Consider the following 25,656-nt stretch of genomic DNA (forward strand, 5'->3'; position numbering starts at 1 on the left):
CAAGACCAGCAATTGTTGCCAGTCCCTAGGTGACCTTGAATTGAGTCAATTTCAGAATCAACCACATTGCTGTTGGCCCTGGAATGGGTGAGGTCCAGATAAGGAGCTAAGATCTGGGGGGGCACGGTGGCTCAGTAGTTAGTACTGCTGCCTCACAGCACCAGGGACCCAGGTTCAAATCCACCCTTGGGTGACTGTCTGTGTGGAGTTTGCACATTCTCCCTGTGTCTGTGTGGGGTTTCCTCCGGGTGCTCCGGTTTCCTCCCACAGTCCAAAGATGTGCAGGTTAGGGTGGATTGGCCATGCTAAATTGTACCGTAATGTTCAGGGGTGTGTACATTAGGTGGGTTATAGGGGGATGGGTCTGCACAAGAGCTCCAAGGGTCAGTGTGGACTTGTTGGGCTGAAGGGTCTGTTTCCGCACTGTAGGGATTCTACAATTGTCCTCCAAATGGGATTGATGAACCGGATACAGGACAATCGATGATAGTTGCTGTGGTTGTCATTCCTGTGATGAGCTTTTATTTCCACTTTCCCTGCATTGAATTTAAATTCCACCACCTGCTCCAGGGAATTTGAACCTATGACTATATAACCTAGGGCTCTGAATTACCAGCCAACTGATGTTACCACTGCATCACTGTCTCTCTTTTCTCTTATGTTCTTCTGAAGGAAACCACAATTATGGTTAACAGTCAGTCCTGGAGATCAATAAGGCATTGATTAAATATATATTTTGAAGAAAAAGAACTCTTCTAAACTCTTGGCGCCATGTCTTTGCATATAGTCAAAAAGCAAATGGAGGCATATGTAAGTTTTAGGAAACCTGAAGGCAGATTGAGCCCTCAAAGTTAGCAGGACCTGGATGTGAATATAGAAGGTATGGTTAGTAAGTTTGCAGATGACACCAAAATTGGTGGTGTAGTGGACAGTGAAGAAAGTTCTCAGAGTACAATGGGACCTTGTTCCGGTGGGCCAATGGGCAAGGAGTCCAAAACTAGAGGGGCATAGGTTTAAGGTGAGAGGGGAAAGATTTAAAAGGGACCTAAGGAGCAACGTTTTCACACAGAGGGTGGTGCGTGTATGGGATGAGCTGCCAGAGGGAGTGGTGGAGGCAGATACGATAGCAAGGTTTAAGAGACATCTTGATAGATGTATGAATAGGCAGGGAATAGAGGGATACGGACTGCGTAGAGGCAAAAGATTTTAGCTTAGAAAGGCATTCTGTGTCGGCACATTCTTGACGGGCCGAAGGTCCTGTACCTGAGCTGCACTGTTTTTTGTTCTATATAGAGTTGGGAAGCTTTGTGAGCTGGTTCCAACTCCCTTCCTGATAGCCAGAGTCTGTCGCTACAGTGTGACTGTTGACAAAGGAAAATTTGAATAGGAATTTAGCAATCTGCAATGGTACATATTGAGAGAAAAGCTTCGTGAAAAGTCACAGCAATTTTACATGTTAATTTGGGAACGTTCTAAATTGTTGGAAAATCAATGTCTGGAGTTAGCATCCTTTAAAAAGTGACATATTTGTTTGTGTACATGGCCTTTTCAGGTTGAAATAGATGTTTTCCTAATTTTGTCCACTTTCTTTAAACCTGAGCCCTCTTCAGTTGTTGAAAATCAATTCTTTTGATCTGCTTGATGGAGCTGTTCCATGACTCCAAACACCTCTCTCAAATCTCCCTTTCCCTGAGAACAACTCCAGCTCTTTGCGGTAATCTGAAGTGTGTCATGGATCGTAGGAACTGCAGATGCTGGAGAATCCGAAACAACAAGGTGCAGAGCTGGATGAACACAGCAGGCCAAGCAGCATCATAGGAGCAGAAAGGCTGATGTTTCGGGCCTAGACCCTTCATCAGAAAGTGTGTCATCCCTGGTCTCATTCTCTCTTCACACCCTCTTTGAAATCTTGACATCCTTCCTAAGGCATGGTGCCCAGAATTGGGCACAGGACGGACAATATTGAGCCAAATTGGGACGTTGAATGGGTTTTGCGAAGCCTTTTTACTCTACACTTCTATTTTTGAAGTCCATATTTATGACACCATCCTGTTAACCTGCCCAGACATTTTAGAAAAGCCCTGCACATAACACCTTCAAGTCTTTCTTTAAAAAGATTTGCTCTTCATGTCTACTGGCCATCTCATACAATCATAGAGTCATAGAGATGTACAGCATGGAAACAGACCCTTCGATCCAACTTGTCCATGCCAACCAGATATCCTAAATTGCCCATGTCAATGACTTAAGTCATACATAGAGTCTAGTCCCATTTGCCATCATTTGGCCCATATACCTCTAAACCCTTCCTATTCATATACTCATCCAGATGTCTTTTAAATGTTGTTGTTGTAGTACCTGCCTCCACCACTTCCTCTGGTAGCTCATTTCATACATGCACCACCGTCTGCGTGAAAAAGTTGCTCCTTAGGTCCCTTTTAAATCTTTTCCCTCTCATCTTAAACCTATGCCCCTCCAGTTTTGGACTCCCCAACCCTGGGGGAAAGACCTTGGCTATTCACACTGTCCATACCCCTCATGATTTTATAAACTTCTATAAGGTCACCCCTCAGCTTCTGGTGCTCCAGGGAAAATAGCTCGGTTTATTCAGCTCTTCCCTGTAGCTCAAACCCTCAACCCAGGCAACATCCATGTAAGTCTTCTCTGAACCCTTTCAAGTTTAACAACATCTTTCCTCTAGCAAGGAGACCAAAATTGAATGCAGTATTTCAAAAGTGGCCTAACCAAAGTCCTGTAAAGTTGCAACATGACCTCGCAACTCCTATACTCAATGCACTGACCAATAAAGGCAAGCATAACAAATACCACCTTCACTATCCTGTCTACCTGCGACTCCACTTTCAAGGAACTATGAACCTGCACCCCAAGGTCCCCATCTCCAAGGCACTCTGCAACCAATGAAGCCTTCCTGAAGTGCTGTCTCTGGAAATGTGAGAAACATGGCAGTCAATTTGTGCACAGCAAGCTCCCGCAAACAGCAACATGGCAATGACTCCAGATTATTTGTGATTTTTGAGTGATAAAGGTTGTCAAATCCCAATCAGGGTTGCCTGTTTCAATGTTGGATTGACTCTACTCATCTGCCTCTTTCCCCCCGCTGGCTAGTGCCCTCTCAGATTTTATTCCTGCCTTTCTCGCACCATCAGCCAGGTCTCATATCATCTGCAGACTTCAAAATGGCAAGCTAGACCTCCAGGTCAGCCTTTACAAGCAAATATTTTGACCACAGTCCCAACAGCAAGTTTATCCCCTCTTCTATATTGCCGTGAGACACCATCGAAGCTTTGCATTTTGCACTCATCAGGACAGAATGGCATGAATGCCAAATCTCAAAGGGAACAATTTATGTTGCATGAGAAAATAGTGCGATGATTAGTTGGCAAGTCGACTCTGATTAGGCAAGGCGTTGCTGGGGAGAATTCATTCACCGTGGAACAGTTATGCTCCAAACTTTAGCTTGAATCCAACAAAAGGCAAGTTGACTCTGGTTGGTTTGAACTGTTGCCATGTAGAATATCCCCATTAATGTTCCCAAAACTTCTGTCTAGTTGGAAAATTCACAATGCCTGGACATGTTCTTTCTGTTTGCAGAGGATAGGGCTTTTGCAAAGATATGTAGCTTTTAGTTGCTAAGCCGAAATGGTTTTGGTTGTATCTGGGTTCTAGCCTGGTTTGGCTGTTGGTTCATGTATAAAGGAGCCCTGACCTCAAGCCACAACATCCTTCTGACAACACAGAGTCTGAAGTGACATCCTAGTTGTTAGTGTGGACCTGGGTGAACTGGAATCGAGAGCAATGAAGGAGTGAGAATTGTAATTGCAACTTTGCAATTTTGGATCCATTATTCCTCAATCATGCAGGTGGCCATTTGGCTTACAATTCCAGTGCTGGTTCCTTGACAGATCTGTCTGATGTATATGATTGTTTTCCATTGGCTCTTTCCCTGTCTCTCTGCAAATTTTTCCCATTCCCCTTTTGCAAGTTCCAATTGAAACTGCTTCCGGCATTAAGGCATCACATTCCAGATCTCAACAACGTCTCATTTGTGGAAATTCTCCATGTCTCCCTTCCTCTGGTTCTTTTACCAATTCTCTTCATGCTGTGTCCCTCTGTGCCTGAATCGCAAAAAGTTGGTTTGCAGGTGCAGCAAGTAATTAAAAAGGCAAATGGAATATTGTCCTTTATTGCTAGAGGGATTGAGTTTAAAAATGGGGAGGTTATGCTGCAAAAACGGAAGTTGCTAGGAAAGCTCAGCAGATCTGGCAGCATCTGTGAAGAAAAAAATCAGAGTTAACGTTTTGGGTCCGGTGACCCTTCCTCAAAATAGTTCTGAGTAAGGGTCACCAGACCTGAAATGTTAACCCTGTTTTTATTCTTCACAGATGGTGCCAGACCTGCTGAGCTTTCTCAGCAACTTCTGTTTTTGTTCCTTATTTACAGCATCCGCAGTTCTTTCGGTCTTTACGAGGTTATGCTGCAGCGGTATAGGGACCTGGTGAGGCCACACCTGGAGTATTGTGTTTGGTTTTGGTCTCCTTACTTGAGAAAGGATGGACTGGCAGTGGAGGGGGTGCAGAGGAGGTTCATTAGGTTGCTTCAGGAATTGAGAGGGTTGGCTTATGAGGAGAGACTGAGTAGACTGGGACTATACACCCATTGGAATTTAGAAGAATGAGTGGGGCATCTTATAGAAACATATAAAATTATGAAGGGAATAGATAAGATAGAAGCAGGGAGGTTGTTTCTGCTGGCAGGTGAAACTAGAACTAGGGGGCATAGCCTCAAAATAAGGGGGAGCAGATTTAGGACTGAGCTGAGGAGGAACTTCTTCACCCAAAGGGTTGTGAATCTGTGGAATTCCCTGCCCAGTGAATTAGTTGAGGCTACCTCAGCGAATGTTTTTAAGGCAGTAAAGGGATTAAGGGTTATGGTGAGCGGGTGGGTAAGTGAAGCAGAGTCCATGAAAAGATCAGCCATGATCTTATTGAATGGTGGAGCAGGATCGAGGGGCCAAATAGAAGTTATGGAATTCCCCACAGTGTGGAAACAGGCCCTTCAGCCCAACAAGTCCACATTGAACCTCAGAGCATCCCACCTAGACCCATCTCCCTAAAACCCACCTAATCTACACCTCCCTGAACACTATGGGCAATTTTGCATGGCCAATCCACCTAACCTGCACATCTTTGGACTGTGGGAGGAAACCGGAGCACCTGGAGGAAATCCACACAGACATGGGGAGAACATGCAAACTCCACACAGATAGTTGCCTGAGGCTGGAATTGAACCCAGGTTCCTGGCGCTATGAGGTAGCAGTGCTAACCACTGTGCCACCATGATGGCCCACTCTTGCTCCTATCCCTTATGGTTTTATGTTCACCCACCCTCCTGCGGCTGGAAATGGTTCCTCCTTCTATCAAAATGCCTCTTGATTTTGAACACCCTGATTAAATCTTCCCTCAAAATGTCTCTGCTCAGAGGAGAAGGATCCCAGCATCTCCTCATTCGCCTGAATGCCCTCGTCCCTGGGACTCTCTCCAAGGCCCTTGATGTCCTTCCTAAAGTGCGGGGTCCTACAATTGGATGCTCTACTCTTACAGGGATTTAAAAAAGGTTCTGCATACCTTTCAAGCTTCAGTGCCTCTTGACTTGGATGAGGGGTTGGAAGATCTGGTTACCACATTTACTGACGATGCAAAGCTTGGTCAGAAAGTAAAGTTGTGAAGAAGCACATAGGAGGCTACAAGAAGATATTGATAGGTTCAGTGAGGAGCAAAAATCTGGGCAGGCAATGGCCTAGCGGTATTATCGCTAGACTATTAATCCAGAAACTGAACTAATGTTCCGGGGACCCGGCTACAAATCTTGCTAAAGCAGATGGTGGAATTTGAATTCATTAGAGAATCTGGAATTAAGGGTCTAACGATGACAATTGTCAGAAAAACCCATCAGAGTCACTAATGTCCTTTAGGGAAGGAAACTGCCATCCTTATCTGGTCTGGCCTACATGTGACTCCAGACCCACAGCAATGTTGGTTGTCTCTTAACTGCCCTCTGGGCAATTAGGGATGGATAATAAATGCTGCCTAGCCAGTGACACCCTCATCCAGTGAGTAAGTTTAAAAAAAAAAGGAGTATAATGTGGGGAAAATGTGAAATTATCCATTTTGGCAGGAGAATAGGGAAGAAGGCTCAGTATATTGATGGCGAGAGATTGCAGAGCTCGGAGATGCAGAGGGAGCTGCGTGTTCTCAACATCGAGTCACAGAATTGTTATGACACATTCAGGTCCATCACGCCTGCTCTAGTTCTATCCCCTTGTGCCAATATCTTGTCTTCTCCCCTATATCCCTGCACATATTTCCATCCAAATAATTACCCAGTGCCCTTTTGAATGCCTCTTGCATGAATTGCAAAAGGTTAGTGCGCAGGAAATTAATCAGGAAAGATAATAGATTGTTATGGTTTTTTGTGAGGGAAATTCAATACAAAAGTTGCAGACGTTATGCTTCAGTTATACATAGCATTGGTGAGACCACATCTGGAGTACTGTGTCCTTCTTTTAAATTTACTAGTGGGATGCGGACGTTGCTGGGCCCAGCATTTATTGTCTATCGCTAATTGCCCCTTGAGAAGGTGTTGGGGAACTGCCTTCCTGAACCGCTGCAGTCCCTGTGCTGTGGGTAGACCCACAATGCCCCTTAGGGAGGGAATTCCAGGATTCTGACCCAGCGACACTGAAGGAACGGCCGATATATTTCCGAGTCAGGACGGTGAGTGACTCGGAGAGGAACTTGCAGGTGGTAGTGTTCCCATGTATCTGCTGCCCTTGACCTTCTAGATGGAAGTGGTCGTGGGTTTGGAAGGTGCTGTTTGAGGAGCTTTGGTGCATTTCTGAAGTCCATCTTGTAGATAGTACACACTGCTGCGACTGAGCATCAGCGGTGGAGGGAATAGATGTTTGTGGATGTGGCGCCAATCAAATGGGGGCTGGTTTACTCTGGATGGTGTCGAGCTTCTTGCGTGTTGTTGAAGCTGCACCCGTTTTATGTTTCTGGTCAATGGTAACCCCCAGGATGTTGATAGTGGGGGATTTAGTGATGGTAACACCATTGAATGTGAAGGAGCGGCAGTTAGATTTGAGGAATGATCAAAATGCGTGGGAAGCAATTCAGAGAAAGTTTCCCAGATTAATACCTGGAATGGGCAGGTTGCTTTACGAGGAAACGTTGGACAGACTCTTCTTGTATTCACGAGAGTTTAGAATAATATGAGATGATGGGGTTAGGGTCATTGAAACATTGTTTGAAATATATAAGATCTTGAGGGGATTTGACTGGGTGATGTGGAGAGGATGTTGCTTCTTGTGAGAGAGTATAGAACAAGGGAACTTTGTTAAAAAATAAAGCATTGTACGTTTAAAACTGAGATGAAATTGCATTTATTGTCTGACGGTTATACATCTTTGGAACTCTCCTCCTTTCTCAAAAAGTGGTGGGAAACATACTTCTCGAATGTTTTTATGCTACAGGCGGATAGGTTATGTCAAGCAAAGAGGGTGAAAGGCCATTGAGGTCATCCGGAAATGTAGATTTGAGGTTACAGTTAGATTATCCACTACTGACCCTCCGACAGTGCGGCACTCCCTCAGGACTGACCCTCCGACAGTGTGGCTCTCCCTCAGCACTGACCCTCTCTCTGACTGAGTGAAGTGAATTGCAGTTGATGTAAAGCCAGCAGTTGGATTTGAGGATTGAATTGGCAGGCTGGTAGGGATCATGTTCCCCTATCATTGTTTCCAAGGTCAGGCCACAACCTTCACTCTAACACAAAGCAGAACAAGGCTGGTCTGCAGTGAAGGAAGGATATGATCCAGAGGAAATGTCCACCTGGAATTTAAATGGCAGTGTGATGTTTATGACAAATGGAGAACAAGTGATAGAACAGGTTAACTTTGTGATGATTCTGAACTCCTCCTGGATCGCCTTGGCCTCCCTAGGATGGACATTCAGGACACCAATGGGAACAAAATTCAGACAAATCTTGCGGCAGTAAATTGATTTTGAGCAACTTGTGATTACTAGTTATGGAGTCACAGTGTCATACAACATGGAAACAGACACTTTGGTCCAACCAGTCCATGTTGACCACAATCCCAAACTAAACTAGCCCCACCTGCCTGCGCTTGGCCCATATCCCTCCAAACATTTCTTATTCATGTACTTGTCTAGATGTTTTTTAAGTGTTGTAACTGTACACACATCCAAGATATCCTCTGGAAGTTCATTCCACACACGAACCACTCTCTGTGTGTAAAAAAAAGTTGCCCTTCATGTCCTTTTTAAATCTTTCTCCTCTCACCTTAAAAATATGCCCCTTAGTTTTGATCTCCCCCACCCTAGAGGAAAGAAAAGACCTTGGCTATTCACCTCATCTATGCCCCTCATGATTTATAAACCTCGATAAGGTTAGCCCTCAACCTCCTACGCTCCAGTGAAAACAGTCCCAGCCTATCCAGCATCTCCTTTAAAACTCAAACCCTCCATTCCCAACAACATCCTGGTAAATCTCTTCTGAAGCCTCTCCAGCTTAATAACATCCTTCATATAACAGAGTGACCAGAACTGGATACAGTACCCCAGAAGAGGCCTCATCAGCCTGTAACACCTCAACATGATGTCCCAACTATACGCAAAGGTCTGAGCAATGAAGGCAAGCGTGCTAAAGGCCTTCTTAACCACCCAGTCAGAGTCATTGAGTCATACAGTACTGAAACAGACCCTTCAGCCCAACCAGTCCATGCTGACCATAATCCCAAAATAGACTAAATTTACATGGCTACATTTGGCCCAAATCCCTCCAAACCTTTCCTATTCATGTAGTTATCCAAATGTATTTTAAATTAGTTGTTATTTCTATCTACAGAGAGTCCAATGGTATTTTAAAAGAAGTCATACTTCCAGTTAATAGATGAACAGGATGATACAACAAAGTTTCACATGTTTAGGGGAGGTAATAGCCTAGTGGTATTATCAATGGATTGTTAATCAAGAAGCCCAGGTAGTGTTCGGGGGATCTGGATTAAAATACCAGCCACAGCAGATGGTGAAATTTGAATTCAATACAAATCTGGAATTAAAAGTCTAATGATGATCATGAATCAATTGTTGGAAAAACCCATCCAGTTCACTAATGTCCTTACCTGGACTGGCCTACACATGACTTCAGCCCCACAGCAATGTGGTTGACTCTTAACTGTCATCTGGGCAGTTAGGGATGGGCAATGAATGCTGGCCTAGCCAGCGATGCCCTCATCCTGTGAATGAATTTTAAAAAGTTTATTGCAAGAAATGACAAACAAACTACAGACTAAACACTACATTTGCAGAAGAGTTACACTAATCAATGTTGCAGTTGAGACAACAAGGTGCAGGGCTGGATGAACACAGCAGGCCAAGCAGCATCATAGGAGCAGAAAGGCTGACGTTTCGGGCCTAGATGTTGCAGTTGACATGGGTTTACAGTCCATGCAGCTTTCAATAGCTTCACTTTTCTCTGTTTCACCAAGGACTTGATCAGAATGACCCAATCCAGCCTGTCACTATGTTATCAGAGAGTTTCCTAACCTCACATAAGACAGCGCTGCACTGTTGGAGGGTCAGTGCCGAGGGAGTGCTGCACTGTTGGAGGGTCAGTACTGAGGGAGTGCTGCACTGTCGGAGGTTCAGTGCCGAGGGAGCGCCGCACTGTCGGAGGGTCAGTGCCGAGGGAGCGCCGCACTGTCGGAGGGTCAGTGCTGAGGGAGTGCCGCACTGTCGGAGGGTCAGTGCTGAGGATGTACAGCACTGTCGGAGGGTCAGTGCCGAGGGAGCGCCGTGCTGTCGGAGAGTCAGTGCGAGGGAGCGCCGCACTGTCAGAGGTGCCTTCTTTCAGAGGAAATGCTTTGACTATGCCTGCATTTTGGTGGTCATCAGAATTGACTGGCCATTATTTGAAAAGGTGCGTAAAGGACTTTGGGGGTTGAGGGATTTGGGACTATTAAAGAGTCGGTGAGTTCTCCCCATTGTTGTGGGCATCAGTACCAATGTCACTTTAAAATAGACACACAACATGTGACACTGCTATTTGTGGGATCTTGCTGTGTGCAAGTTGGCTGCACTGATTACTAATTTGGTGGTAAGGCATCTTGTGGATGTGGAAGGCACTATAGAAATGCACTTTCTGCTGCACTTGTTTGACATTGTTATGCAGGAAGAATATAAAAGGAAGAATGTTGGTGATTTACCTGTGATTAATCGAGAGGCATTTCAATTTAGGACAGTGCGAGTGCCTTTCTGACCCCCATACCCCTCCAGACTGTCTCTGTCACTACAGCTGCAGACGGTGGCCTCAAGTGGACAAAATGCACCGTTACAGCAGAAAGTCCATGCAGAAAGTCACTGACAGACAGGGAGAGGTCAGTGACACTTAGCAAAGTGGAAATGGCAGGGGTTTTAGTGTCTGTTAAAGGACGGGAGGGGGCATTTCCATGCCCCCACCCTAGCTTCCCGCTGACAGTTCTGTCAGTCACACTCCCTGCCTAGTCTCCATGGCCTTGCATGTTTACTTCCTGTGAATACAAGGTGTGATTAGACCAGCAATCAGTCACCATTTTGTCCCCACCTACCCTTGTGGGGTTAAGGACAGTCAATATAATTGGTTGCCTGGTTAGCCTGCCACTTTGGCTCTTTCCACAAACTTCAACTGGTCCAAAAGTCTATTTCCTTGTGCTTCTTAGCTCACATCAAGTTCCATTCACCTGCCCATTGTGCTCACTGACCTACAAGTGAGTAACATTCACGCACGCAAATGCCAGGCAATGACCACCTCCAATAAAAGACAATCTAATCACCACCCCTTGACATTCAATGGGGTTACCCTCTCTGAATGCCCCACTATCAACATCCTGGGGGTTAGCACTTACCCAGAAACTCAACTGGACTCACCACACAAACGCAGCGGCTACAAGAGCAGGTCAGAAGCGAGGAATACTGTGGCGAGTAACTCACCTCCTGACTCCCCAAAGCCTGTCCCACCATCGACAAGGCACAAGTCAGGAGTGAGAGGGAATACTCCCCACTTGCCCCCGGATGGGGTCAGCTCCAACAACACTCAAGAAGCTCGACACCATCCAGGACAAAGCAGCCCCCGCTTTGATTGGCACCACATCCACAAACATCCCACTCCCTCCACCCACTGACACTCAGTCGCAGCAGTGTGTACCATCTACAAGATGCCCTGCAGCAACTCACCGAGGCTCCTTAGACAGCACCTTCCAAACCCACCACCACTTCCATCTAGAAGGACAAGGGGCAGCAGGTACATGGGAACACCACCCCCTGCAAGTTCCCCTCCGAGCCACACCCCATCCCGACTTGGAAATATATCGGCCGTTCCTTCAGTGTCGCTGGGTCACAATCCTGGAATTCCCTCCCTAAGGGGCATTGTGGGTCTACCCACAGCACATGGACTGCAGCGGTTCAAGGAGGCAGCTCCCCACCACCTTCTCAAGGGGGCAATTAGGGATGGGCAATAAATGCTGGGCCCAGCCAGCAACACCCATGTCCCACAGGTGAATTAAATAAAAAGGCTTCTTACCCTTGTTTTCAGATTCCTCCATGGTAAAACCCACATAACTTTATGTTCTGATTAAAATGGGAAAAGGACAGTTATATAACCAAGTACTGCACTTTTAAAAGCAAGTTACTGGAACTCATTGTGTGTGGTGTTTAAACTGCTGCTTTGCTCCCACAGTGTGGGACGATGGAGGGGAGATGTTTGCAGCCCCCTGGGAGGGGTTGGGGGTTGGGGGTTGGGGGTTTGGGGTGGGGGGGGGATGTAAGTGCAGGGTGAAATCCAGCCGACAGCGGGCAGCTTCACGGGTTTGTGCAACGGTATCCAGTCGTGGACGCTAAAGGCTGACGAACAACTCAGACTGGTCAGAGCGGGTAGCCAGACAGCTTGTGGGTGTGGACAATACAAGGAGAAGCCTTTGGACTGCAGGAAGGGCAGGTTTTGTGTGTGTGTGTGTGTGTGTGTGTGTGTGCGCGCGTGCGTGTGTGTGTGTGTGCGGGAGGGATAAGGCATTGTCTCGCTCCCCTCCCCTCTTCCCCGCTCCCCCCCAACTCTCTGGTGTAGTTAGGAATGAAAGGCTAACTTGCCGATTTTCTTTTCCAGTCTTTCGCAATTCAGGGGTGTCATTGGCTGAGCCAGCATTTATTACCCATATTGCTGTGGGTCTGGAGTCACATGTAGGCCAGACTAATGAGGACAATATACCATTTTCTTCCCTAAAGGGACACGAGTGAATCAGATGGGTTTTTTTTCCTGACAATCGTTTCATTGAATTTCATTGAATAGGTTCCCAGAACATTACCCAGGTCTCTCGGGTTTAGTAGTCTAACGATAATACCACTAGGCTATTGGATCCCTTGAGTTAATGCCTTAACTGTCCCAGGCAACTAATGCAGAAAACCGCACGGTCTAATTATTTCCCCAGGCTTCAACTCACTCAGCGCTTCATTATCTGTTACAGTTTCTTACAGAGCCACAGATTCTATCTTTCACTCCCTATATCAAAGTCCCACAGGTTGCTGGCCCATAGCTGTTTAAATTGCTGGCCTCATTGTTCATGGGCATAAGACTATCACAGACTTGAGGGTGTCTTGGTGATATCTCTGGAGAGGTGCTGTGTCTCTCTCAGCCTCTGCTGCTCCGACATCAGAGCAGATTGGTTTAGAATGAATCTCCCCGTCCTGTTGCTCCCCGTCCCCCAGTCCCATCTCTTTCATTCCAGCCTGGGATTAGATCCGTACGAGAATGACCCGGCTGATGGAATGCAGGAGATGACTGTTTAGGAATTGGGTTCTTGTCTGAGTTCATTTCCTGCTCACAGACACACGGGTGTGACATGTGAAAAGAGACAAACAAATGTGCGCACACAGTCTCGCTTTTACAGTAACACTCTCCCCCACACAGTCACACTGCCACAGCCCCCCACAACACAAACACACCCTCACATGTGCCCGCTATCATATGTGCACACTCTCGCATGCACACTAACATGAGTACTCGGGTGCGCGCACACTTGCACACTCTCGTGCACGCACACTCTCTCATGTGCAATCTCGCACTCTCATACACATTTTCAAACATGCAGTCTCATACACACACTGTCTCATAAACACACTGTCTCATGCACGTAGATGTACACACAAACACTCTCATACATGCACAGGCTGTCACAAGCACACTTTTACACATATGCACAATCTTGCACACTGTTGCGCACATGCACACATACACACACACACCCTCAAATGCATAAACACTCTCACACAGACACACTGCCAAACATGCACACTCTATACGCATACGCACACTCCTATGCACACACGCTTTTGACACATACTCACACTCTTGCATACTCTAACATGCACATGGGCACACTCTCATGCACTCTGTCACACGTACATACTCGGATATGCACACACGTGTACTGTCTCGCACTACCAACCACTGTCTTGTGTGCACTGTCTCTCACATGTGCAGTCTTACACACAAACACACACACACACACACACACACACTCTGGCACACTCCTGCACATATGCTTTCTCACATACACTTGTACATTCTCACTTGTATTCTTACACTCATTCTCTCACATGCACACTCTCACACATGCACTCTTACACATGCAGACAATCACATGCACTCACATCAGTGCTCACACTCATTCTATCATACTCATGCACATACACACGCACTCTCACGTATGCTCACACTCACATGCATACAAATTCACACAATGACACACAAACTCTTGCACACATTCTCGCACACGCTGTTGCACATTCTCATGCACGTGTACGCACACACGCACTCATGCAAACTCTTATACACACATTCTCACTCAAACACAATCTTATGCACTTGTTTATGCACACTTACGTGCACACACCCTCACACATGCACATTGTCACACATGATTGCACATGCACACACACTTACACACTTGCATGCATATACTCAGGCGCGCACTCTAGTACATGCATGTGCTCTCTCACACAAGCACAACCTTATTCATTCTCACACATATTCACACTCATGAGTGCATGCACTTACACAATTGCGCACACACAACACTCATACTCTTATGCACACACTCATACACGTACACACACTAATGCACACGCAATCACACATGCACACACTCTTATGCACGGCACACATCACGTGCGTGTACACTCATGCAAACTCTTGCATGCACACACTCTCACACATGCACACTTACACACTAGTATGTGCATATTTTCTTGCACACACTAACACATACACACACTTCAAATATGTGCACACTCATACACCATTCATGCACACACACACTTACAAAACAAACTCTCACACACTCTTGTGCACGCATTCTTACTGAGTCACAATGTCTCACAAGTGCACGCAGACGCACACACTCTGAGTCAGACTCTCCTACGCTTAGTCATAGTCACTCTCACTCAAAAAAACAGAGCCCGTTCCTTTCCCAGTATTTGTGCAATCTGGCTGTTGGAGTGTGATTTTGCCTGGCTGTCTCGTACTCAATAGGTCAGGGCACTGAGGAGATCTCCCTCTGCCCTGCTGCTGTCTGCGCCCAGGGTATCTTCCACCGCCAGCCGAGAGGGACATTGTCACTCAATCCTGTCGCCTCATTGATGATCCTGTCCCTCTTGCTATCAAATGCCAGAATCCAATCTCTTTCCACCTTCACAAGGTGCTCCTTTCTGATGACAACCCTATCCCCGGACCCTTGAACCCACAGATCGTTCTGTCTTTGTCCAATGATAATAGTTCTTTGCTCTCGTAAGGCCCAGACTGTAGCTGTCCCATGGTCGTTGATTGTTCCACCATTTCCTCTCCCCCTCCTTTTTTGATTTGATTTATTATTGTCACATGTACCTAGGTACAGTGAAAAGTTTTGTTTTGCATGCAGTACAGGCACATCATACCATACAGTGTGCATTAGGGCAATAGAACAGAGCGAGGAATACAATGTTACTGCTGCAGAGAAGGTGCACAGAGAGTGAGATAAACATTAAATTTGAAATTTGAGAGGTCCATTTAGAAGTCTAATAACAGTGGGGAAGAAGCTGTTCTTGAATCTGTGGGTACATGTGTTTAAGCTTTTGTATCTTCTGCCTGACAAGAGGTTGGAAGAGATTATAACTGGGGTGGAAGGGGCCTTTGATGATGTTGGCAGCCTTCCTGCTGAAGTGTAGATGGAGTCAGTGGATGGAAGGTTGGTTTGTGTGATGGTCTGGGCTGTGTTCACAACTCCCTGTAGTTTCTTATGGTCCTGAGCAGAGCAGTTGCTGTACCAAGCCATGATGCATCTGGATAGAATGCTTTCTACAGTGCATCTACAAAAATTGGTAAGAATCTTCATGGGTATGCCGAATTTCCTTCAGGAAGTAGGGGGTAGTCGCAGGTCTTTCCAGTGTTTTGTGACAGGGAGGGGCAGTATTTATTCCTCAGACCAATGCAAGTCTTTTCTTTTCAAGAAAGAAAAGGATGGTCTGGCTGCTTTATTGCGTTTTTTTTGTGGGATCTTGCTGTGCGTGAATGGACTGCCGCTTTCTCCAACTGTCTGGGCACAGACTGCTCTCTGGAATGTGTTTCATTGATGGTAAAGTCCCTTGGGACTTAGGTTCCTAAGAAACAAATGGAGGAGTAGTACCGTTTGGTCTATCATTCCTGGAGCTACACAGAAATTCCTTGTGGATCTGATCAGGTTGTCTCCTGAACTCCTCTTTCCCAGACAAAAACCCTCAAACCCTGCAATGATTTTAAAACAAGGCAAACTCGGCCTTGAGCATATTCAATGAGCCAGCCTTCACTGCTTGCTGTGATTCATAATTTTCAAAGATTGATGATCTCTAAAGAGAAAAAAATTCTTCCTCATCTCCACCTTAAATACAGGCCCCCTTATTTTTAAACTCTCATATGTCTACATCTATACTACCCAACAGCCCCAGGCAAATCCCCCTCAGAATCTTGAAATATTTTAGGGGAGGTGAGGGCCTAGTGGTATTATCGCCAGGCTACTATCTAGAGAGACCCAGTAAGTGTTCTGGGGCAGTGCTGAATTTAATTAAAAATCAATATTGCTGGTCATAGTCAATTATTGTTTGATAGAAAACTCACCAGGTTCATTAATGTCCTTCAGGACAGGAAATCTACTATCCTTACCTGGTCTGGGCCCACATGTGGCTCCAGTCTGTACAGCAGTGGTGGTTGACTCTTAACTGCCCTCTGGACAATTAGGAAAGGGCTATAAATGCAGACTCATTCAGCTATGCCCACCTGCTTCCATGAATGCATTTTTAAATAATAGTAAGATCAACTTACTTCCAGCAGCTCAGTGTTTAACACTGCTGCTTCACAGCACCAGGAGCTTGGGTTCAATTCCAACCTTGGGCAACTCTGAATAGCATCCCACCTCCCCCATAACCCTGCATTTCCCATGGCTAACCCACCCAGCCTGCATACTATGGGCAATTTAGCATAGCCAATCCACCCTAACCTGAATATCTTCAGACTGCAGGAGGAAACTTCCACAGACATGGGGAGAACATGCAACTCTTTTGTCGGTCCTGTAGTTAAACAAGAACCATGACGGTTTTGTACCAAGTGAAGCTTATAGGCTGTTTCTTCAGTCCAGCTTCCAAAATTTGGACAGCTCTGTCTGCCAGGCCATTGGATGACGGGTGATATGGAACTGTCCTTATATGTTGAATCCCATTTGGCTTTTAAGAAATAACCAAATTCCCCGTCATCTGTGACCAACACTTCCAGACTCTGTGTGTTGCAAAAGATGTGCATAGATTTTCTATCATCGCCCAGTGTTTGATGAATGTGCCCTATGCATGTCTAACCACTTTAAGTGGGCCTCCACAAGGACTAAGAACATTGAGCCCATGAAGAACCTCCATTGTCGACGTGTAACCGAGTCCAGGGTATACCTGGCCATACCCATGGATGTGGGGGGAGCGGCTGGTGGTAATTTTCATCCTCATTGGCACTCTGGGCACTGCCCCACCAATGTGGCAATGTCTGCATCCAATCCTGGCCACCAGACATAACTTCTCACCAACATCTTCATTTTGGAGACCCCTGGTGGGGTTTCAGCCAGTGACCTTTGCTCGGGACCATCGCTCTTGCTCCCTGTAACAATACGCCGCCCCCTGCCATATGCTGGTCTCTCTCCGGGTCTGAAAAGGTTTTAATTCCAGTTGTGATGGCCTTTTGGCTTTCCCCATGAGCACCAACTGTGTTGGTTTGGAAAGGGCTGAACCTTTATGTGTCCAAAGTCTGATATAGTTAGCTGTGATGGTGTGTGTCTTCAGAAAATTTAACATCATTACAGACTGTTTTATTGGGGGTGCCACTGGTGGTGTATCTACTAATGGGAGGTGGCTCAATGTATCTGCACTTAGTACTCAGCCTCCCAGACAGTGTTCTAACTTATAACTATAAGCAGTCCTATGATATGGTAAGACTCTGGGCTCGGTAGGAGCGATTGGTCTCTAATTGTCCTCAGTAGTAGCAATTGATCTCTAATTGCCCTGAAGTATGTGCATTACACCTCAATAGCAACAATTGACCTCTAACGTCCTCAAATATGTGCATCAACCTCAGCAGGAGCAATTGGTCTCTCATTGTCCTCAGGCATGTGCGGTTTACCCCAGCACCAGCAATTGATCTCTGAATGTCCCCAGCATTTTCTCGGTTCTCATCAGGCTCCCGATGCCCATGAGTTCATTAGGAGCAGTGCAGGATAAGTGCAGCACAAGAAGGGCAAAGTAGTAATTGAGTTATTTTCTGTTTTTTTTTTGTCTCCCTCTGTACCCCCGAAGCAGCAGAGACCACTGAAGCAGTCCCTGAGCAGCTCGCTGTGCCGGGAGTCTCACTGGAAATGCCTGGTCCTGACCCTCCTGATGTATGGCTGCTTTGGCGTGGTGACCTGGTGCCACCTGTCCAAGGTGACCAGGCTGGCCTTCAACAAGCCCTATGGCCGTGAGTCGATGATCTACCACGAGAGCCCGTGCTCCAGCGGCTACGTCTACATTCCCCTGGCCTTCCTCATGATGCTCTATGTGGTCTACCTGGTGGAGTGCTGGCACTGCTATGGCAAAAGCGAGATGCAGCACAAAGTGGATGTCAACAGCGTGTACGAGAGGGTGCAGCGCCTCCAACAGGCCACCCCCTGCATCTGGTGGAAGGCCATCAGCTACCATTACATCCGTCGGACCCGGCAAGTCACACGTTACCGCAACGGTGACGCCTACACCACCACACAGGTCTACCACGAGCGGGTCAACACCCACCTGGCCGAGTCGGAGTTTGACTACTCGCAGCACGGGGTCCGGGACGTGTCCAAGGAGCTGCTGGGCCTGGGCGACTACCCGGCAACCAAACTCCGCTTCACCAAGTGCTTCAGCTTCGCCAGTGCCGAGTCTGAGACAGCATACCTGACCCAGCGGGCCCACTTCTTCAGCCAGAACGAGGGCCTGGATGACTACATGGAGGCCCGCGAGGGCATGCACCTGAAGAATGTTGACTTCAAGGAACACATGTTGGCCTTCTCCGACCCCAAGAACCCGCCCTGGTATGTCTCCCGCTATGTCTTCTGGACGCTGTCCTTCCTGGTGCTGTCATGGCCGCTCAGGGTGCTGGTGGAGTACCGCACAGCCAGCGTGCACTACCATGTGGAGAAGCTCTTCGGCCTGGATGAGGGGCTGCTGGTCATCACCCCTGAGGAGGCCGGCCTGTACGGGCAAAGGGTCACCCGGGTCAACACCATTGACATGACCGAGCTGGAGTGGCACATTCGCTCCAACCAGCAGCTGGTGCCCAGCTACTCGGAGGCCATGCTGATGGAGGCCTCCTCCGCCGGCGGCAGGCCTCGGCCACCCTCCTCCACCGCCCCGTACCCCCAGAGGTGCCAGCGTTGCCGCCGGACGATCAGTAGCTCCTCGCTGCCCTCGGCCCGTGAGCCATGCGCCCGCCTGCCCTTCAGCCGCAGCCGCCTCTCGCTAGGCCGGATCCAAGGCCCGGGGCGGGCCTGTCTCTTCCGGAGCCTGAGCGGAGGGCGTTTTGTCGAGGTGCCGGGGTCAGGGGTCAGGGCAGACGACGAGGAAGAGGAGGAGGGAGAGGACGAGCCGCCATCTTACCAGGACGCCATCTACTTCCCACGCCTCATCGTGCATGCGGGCAGCGGTTGCCAGGGGCACCAGCCCCGGCAACAGGAAAGCCTAGGTTCAGGCTCAGGGCCTGACACTCCATTATGAACTTTCACCTCCCAACGACGGTTGACAACTGATCCACACCACATCCCTCAAAAACTAAATGTCCTTCTCCACCGACAACCAATCCCCTCCCTACCCCTCAACTGGTTCATATCTCACTACAGGAACAGACAAAGGGGGCAAAACTGTCAAAACAAAACCAAAAACAAAAAGGTTTGTCTCCGCCATTGGCGCCCCTCCCCAGCCATGTGCTCTCACACTCCAAGATGGTGGCTGCTTTCGCTCAAGGGGCAGCAGCCAGAGACATGGTCAAGGGAAGGTTTTCCCCAAGACCGCAAACCCCCCCGCCCCACCCCCCTGCCCCCACCGGAAAAGGCCTCACACCGAGTTCCAGTTTTGCTGAACCACTAGCGTTGAGCCCTTAGGGAGGTGTTGGAGAGTAGAGAAAGAGGGGATGGAGGCTGGAAAGGATGAGGTTGGGGGGGGGGGGTGGGGCGCGGGGTTGCAGACCTCAGTTACCAGAATGCCTCTTCTCCCTCCCTCACCCGGGCGTTGAAGGCAAACTGGGCTCTAATTCCCTGGTAGATGATGACATGGAGCAAGTTCCAGTTGGCCATTTGGCCCGCCCTTCCTGCTGTGCCCATGCAATGCCAACTTTTGGTGAGCATGCTTTAGCTCCACTCTCCCCCATCTCAGTTCCTCAAGAGGTACCTGTCCCAGCCTTACTCAATGGGAGGGACACTCGGGGAGAGAATTCCGAAGATTGGCCACCCTCCGTCCCTCCTCTCAATCCAAAACGATTAGCCCCTTGTCCTGGAACTGGGGCCTTCACGCACCCCTCACGCTGGGGAAATGATGTCTTACCCCCTCACTGAAATGTTATGCATCTCCACCTGATTGCCTCCCTTTTCCTCACATGCCTCCGACTCTGTCCAGTCCCCATTATGCCCCAGGGATCGCTCGGTTGAATTTTCACTGTCCACTTCTGTAAGGCAGTTTCATCCTTCCTTAAATGAGGAGACTGAAACTGTGCACAACGTGATGGCTACGGGGCCCAATACAATAACAGCAGAGAGTCCTTCTTTAGTGTTATGAACCGATTATCCTGCCGTGATGAAAGGCTAACGTACAGCGTGGGTTCCCGATCTGCTTGCTGTGTTTGCATATTAACCTCGTGGTGTGGCGTACACGGATGCCAAGTGCCCACCCCGCAATTTCCCATTTATGGTATAATCCGCTTTTCTACCCTCCTGAACTGAGCGATCCAAGTCACACAGGGTTCCACGGCATCGTAGCCCGCTCACGGACCCCACCTGTCCCCACAGTTTCCCCCTCCCCAACCAACCCGTGTCCTCCCCTCTCCTCTTAGCATCCTCCTGGCCAGCCGATGCTTTTCCTGTCCTAATGTTGAGCTATCGTAACCGTCCAAGTCATCTCCCAACGGATTGGGCAAAGGCAGGAATGTCATTGTCATAGAATCCCTACGGTGTGGAAACAGGCCCTTCGGCCCAACAAGTCCACACCAACCCTTGGAGCATTCCACCCAGACCCATCTCCCTATAACCTGCCTAATCTACACATCCCTGAACACTGTGGGCAATTTAGCATGGCCAATCCACCTAACCTGCATATCTTCGGACTGTGGGAGGAAACCAGAGCACCCGGAGGAAACTCACGCAGATACGGGGAGAATGTGCAAACTCCACACAGACAGTCACCTGAAGCTGGAATCAAACCCAAGTCCCTGGTGCTGTGAGGCAGCAGTGCTAACCACTGAGCCACCGTGCCACCCCCACTGAAGTAAAGTGATGTCCTGACTGGTCCCTTGTGGTTACGCTGGCAGCTCACCATCCTGGAAAACCGCCCCTGGGTTCCGAGGCGTTCCTTCCTCTTCCTCGACCCGTCCGTGTGGATATATTGCCCTGCTCCCCCCGCCATCCCGTCCCTGCCAACTCCTGTGTGCAGCTTTCTCTAAGCACCACATCCTTATCGACTCTCAAACGCACCGTTACCGGGTTTGACCAACGCCTTTTTGTTTTTCCTTTCGGGAGTCTGCGTCTGATCAGGTTTATTTTTATTCCCCTGAGTAATCGGACAAATGTAAGCGTTTACTCTGACTGGGATCTTGCTGAAACGCACTCTGGCTGTGAGTTAATCCTGATTGACGTTTACTGTCACCAGTGGATGGTCATCATTGCCTCAATTTGAACACACAGAGTCTGTTGCTTAAACCATGGTTAAAATAAATCATGAATATTTGGAGGTGTTTGACTTGCTGTGACCATGTGCTGTTGAAGACAGATGTATATGAGCAACAAGGATTGTGTTTCTTCTCCGTGGTTTTAAGTCCTACAAATATTTAACCAAGAGTGGCAGTGGGACAGCTGGATAGGCCAGTTATATAATCTATACCATGTAGAAGCAGCCCATACTGGCCCTCTGAAGGTGCATGCTACTCAGGCCCACCCTGCTACCTTATAACCTACGTATCCCTGGCCAATTTAGCACAGCCGATCCACCCTAACCTGCACATCTTTGGACTATGGGAGGAAACCCCACGCAGACACGGGGAGAATGTGCAAACTCCACACAGACAGTCACCCGAGGGTGGAATTGAACCCAGGTCCCTGATGCTGTGAGGCAGTAGTGCTAACCGCTGAGCCACTGTGCCACCCCTGGGTCAACTGAATGAAACTAGGCCAATCATTTAGGCTCAACACAGTGTGGAGCTGGAGGAACACAGCAGGCCAGGCAGCGTCAGAGGAGCAGGAAAGTTGACGTTTCAGGTCGGGACCTTTCTTCAGAAAACTCCTTTAGGCTTACCTACTTAACTAAATGTTGGTTCATGGGACATGGGCTTCACTGGAAGTTATTGGCCATCCCTAATTGCCCCTTGGTTGTTGTGAGCCCCCTTCTTAAACTGTTGCAGTCCATAAGGTGTTGGGACACCCTCAATGCCCTTAGGGAGGGAATTCCAGGATTTTGACCCAGTGACACAAGGAACAGCAATTTATTTCCAAGTCAGGATGGGGAGTGGCTCAGAGGGGAACTTGCAGGAGGTGGCGTTCCCAAGTATCTGCTGCCCCTTGTCCTTCCAGATGGAAGTGGTCGTGGGTTTGGAAGATGCTGTTTAAGGACATTTGGAAAATTTCCGCCGTGCATCTTGTAGATGGTACACACTGCTGTGACTGAGCGTCAGTGGTGGAGGGAGTAGGATGTTTATGGATGTGGTGCCAATTGAGCGGGGGTTGCTTTGTCCTGGATGGTGTCGAGCTTCTTGAGTGTTGTTGGGGCTGCCCCCATCCAGGGGCAAGTGGGGAGTATTCCATCCCACTCCTGACTTGTGCCTTGTCGATGGTGGGACAGGTTTTGGGGAGTCAGGAGGTGAGTTACTTGCTGCAGGATTCCCAGCTCCTGACCTGCTCTTGTAGCCAATGTCTTTATATGGAGGAGAGTCCAGTTGAGTTTCTGGTCAATGATAACCATCCCCAGAATGTTGTTAGTTGGGGTGGGGGTGTGCAGGAATGAAACAAACCAAATCTTGTCGGTGAACCCTTAATCAATCTCTGAGGAGGCTGTGGTGAATGGAGTATTCAGATCAAAAGGACATTAAAATATTTAATATAGTGACGACTAGAAAATATTTCTAAAGCAGTGACTCTGACACCACCATTACCATCTCCGGATATGTCCTGTCCCACTGGCAGCACAGACCTAACAGAGGTGGCAGATTAGTGGCATACAGTGGGACGGACTTACCTGGGAGTCCTCAACATCACAAAGTCTCATAGGTTCAAGTTAAACAGGGGCAAGGAACGCTACTAATTACCACGTATGATCCTCCCTTAGTTGATAAATCAGTACTCCTCAATGTTAAACAACACTTAGAGGAAGCACTGAGGATGGCAAGGGCACAAAATGTACTCTGGGTGGGGGATTTCAATGTCCATCGCCAAGAGTGGCTGAGAAGCAGTACTACTGATCGAGCTGGTTAGGTCCTACAGGACATAGCTGCTAGACTGGGTCTGTGGCAGGTGGTGAGGGAACCAACAAGAGGGAAAAGCATATTTGACCTCATCCTTACTAATCTGCCAGCTGCAGGTACATCTGTCCATGACAGCATCGGTAAGAGTGACCATCGCACAGTCCTTGTGGAGATGAAGTCCCGCCTTCACATTGAGGAAAACCTCCATCGTGTTGTGTGGCACTATCACCGTGCTAAATGGGACAGACTTCGCACAATCTAGCAACTCGAGACTGGCCATCAACAGCAGCAGAATTGTACTTCAGCACAATCTGTAACCTCATGGCCTGGCATATCCCCCACTCAATCATTACCATCAACCCAGGGGATCAACCCTGGTTCAATGGAGAGTGCAGGAGTGCATGCCAGGAGCAGCACCAAGCATACCTGAAGATGAGGTAAAAACCTGGTGAAGTTACAAAACTATGGTAGCCCGCAGGATGCTGATAGTGGGAGAATTCAGTGATGGTAAACACCATTGAATGTCAAGAGGCAATGGTTACATTATTAGAGATAGACATTGCCTGGGATGTGTTTGGTGTGAATATTACTTGTGACTTGGATGGCCCAGTGGCTCAGGGGTTAGCACTGTTGCCTCACAGCGCCAGGGACCTGGGTTCCATTCCACCCTCGGGTGACTGTCTGTGTGGAGTTTGTACATTCTCCCCTGTGTCTGCACGGGTTTCCTCCCACATTCCAAAGAGGTGGGATTGACCATGCTATATGGCTCATGGTCTCCCGCGATGAGCGTGCTGGGTGGGTTGACCACAGAAATACAGGGATAGGAGATGGGGTTGTGTCTGGGTTGGGATGCTGTTTGGAGGGTCAGTGTGGACTTGATAGGCTGAATGGCCTGCTTCCACACAGTGGGGATTCAATGAATCTATTCTATGGTTTTTATCATTGACCAGAAACTGAACTGAACTCGCCATATAAGTACTGCCTGTACAGGAGCAGGTCAGAGGCTGGGAATCCTGCAGCGAGTAACTCCCCTCCTGACTCCCCCAAAGCCTGTCCCACCATTGACAAGGCACAAGCCAGGAGTGTGAGGGAATACTCCCCACTTGCCCCTGGATGAGGGCAGCCCCAACAACACTCAAGAAGCTCAACACCATCCAGGACAAAGCAGCCCCCACTTTGATTGGCACCACATCCACAAACATCCCACTCCCTCCACCCACCGACGCTCAGTCGCAGCAATGTGTACCATCTACAAGATACACTGCAGCAACTCACCGAGGCTCCTTAGACAGCACCTTCCAAACCCACCACCACTTCCATCTAGAAGGACAAGGGCAGCAGATACATGGGAACACCACCCCCTGCAAGTTCCCCTCTGAGCCACTCCCCATCCTGACTGGGAAATATATCGGCTGTTCCTTCAGTGTCGCTGGGTCAAAATCCTGGAATTCCCTCCCTAAGGGCATTGTGGGTCTACCTACAGCACACAGACTGCAGCGGTTCAAGAAGGCAGCTCCCCATCACCTTCTCAAGGGGCAACTAGGGATGGGCAATAAATGCTGGACCCAGCCAGCAACACCCACGCCCCGTGAATGAAATAAAAGTAAATGCTGGCTTGATCACGTAAAGTGTAAGAAAACTGGACAAGGTGGGGGAGGAAAATGCAGAACTGTGCAGTGTATCTGTATGAAGATTGTGGAAGTGGCTGGCTGGAGGAAGCCGGTGTGATTTTGGTCCCGGTTTATGGGAGAGGCGTAAATATAAGCCGGGAGGTTGTGGGGTGGTGGTGGGGGGGTGCGTGGCATGAAGAAAGTGACCATTGGTGTATGTCAGATACAGGCAAAGTCAGATTGAATTTGAAAACACTGATGGGGTGAACGATGATGCAATTGGGGCTGGCTGAAATATTCAATGAAAACGTTCCCCATGAACCAGTGCTGAAGAGGAAATTTCCACGGATTTCACTTGGGTCATCGTTGTGTTGTGTTTTCCGGAAATTCCCCAATTCTTGACATGAAGGATGGCAAGGAGCTTATGGGAGGAGATTGTGTCACTGTCGATGGATACGGTAACACGGAGGTAAGTCACGAGCAGGACAGTCATCACACACAATGGGAGCATGATTCACACTGCAGCTCGGTGAAAAGATGGATAGTCTGCCACCCACTGCTCCATTGGCTAGTCACCAGGGCCTGCTGCACAATCAGCTCGCTGTGTCAGAGACAGTAAGAACTGCCGATGCTGGAGTCAGAGATAACACAGTGTGGAGCTGGAGGAACACAGCAGGCCAGGCAGCATCAGAGGAGCAGG

The 25,656-nt window shown here is 48.3% G+C and overlaps 1 protein-coding gene across 1 annotated transcript in view; it reads left to right on the top strand.

Annotated features, from left to right (window-relative positions):
- The window catches only part of LOC109922123 (transmembrane protein 151B-like), an 83,602-nt gene extending 63,974 nt beyond the window's left edge, over window positions 1–19,628 (top strand). The window contains exon 6 of the mRNA XM_048619783.1: window positions 17,973–19,628. Within this exon, the coding sequence (XP_048475740.1) occupies window positions 17,973–19,403 (1,431 nt within the window). The 3' untranslated portion in view covers window positions 19,404–19,628. The remainder of the gene's footprint in view (window positions 1–17,972) is intronic.
- The last annotated feature ends 6,028 nt before the right edge of the window (window positions 19,629–25,656 follow it).

This window comes from Rhincodon typus, chromosome 43, assembly GCF_021869965.1.
Source record: "Rhincodon typus isolate 14 chromosome 43, sRhiTyp1.1, whole genome shotgun sequence".
NCBI lineage: Eukaryota > Metazoa > Chordata > Chondrichthyes > Orectolobiformes > Rhincodontidae > Rhincodon > Rhincodon typus.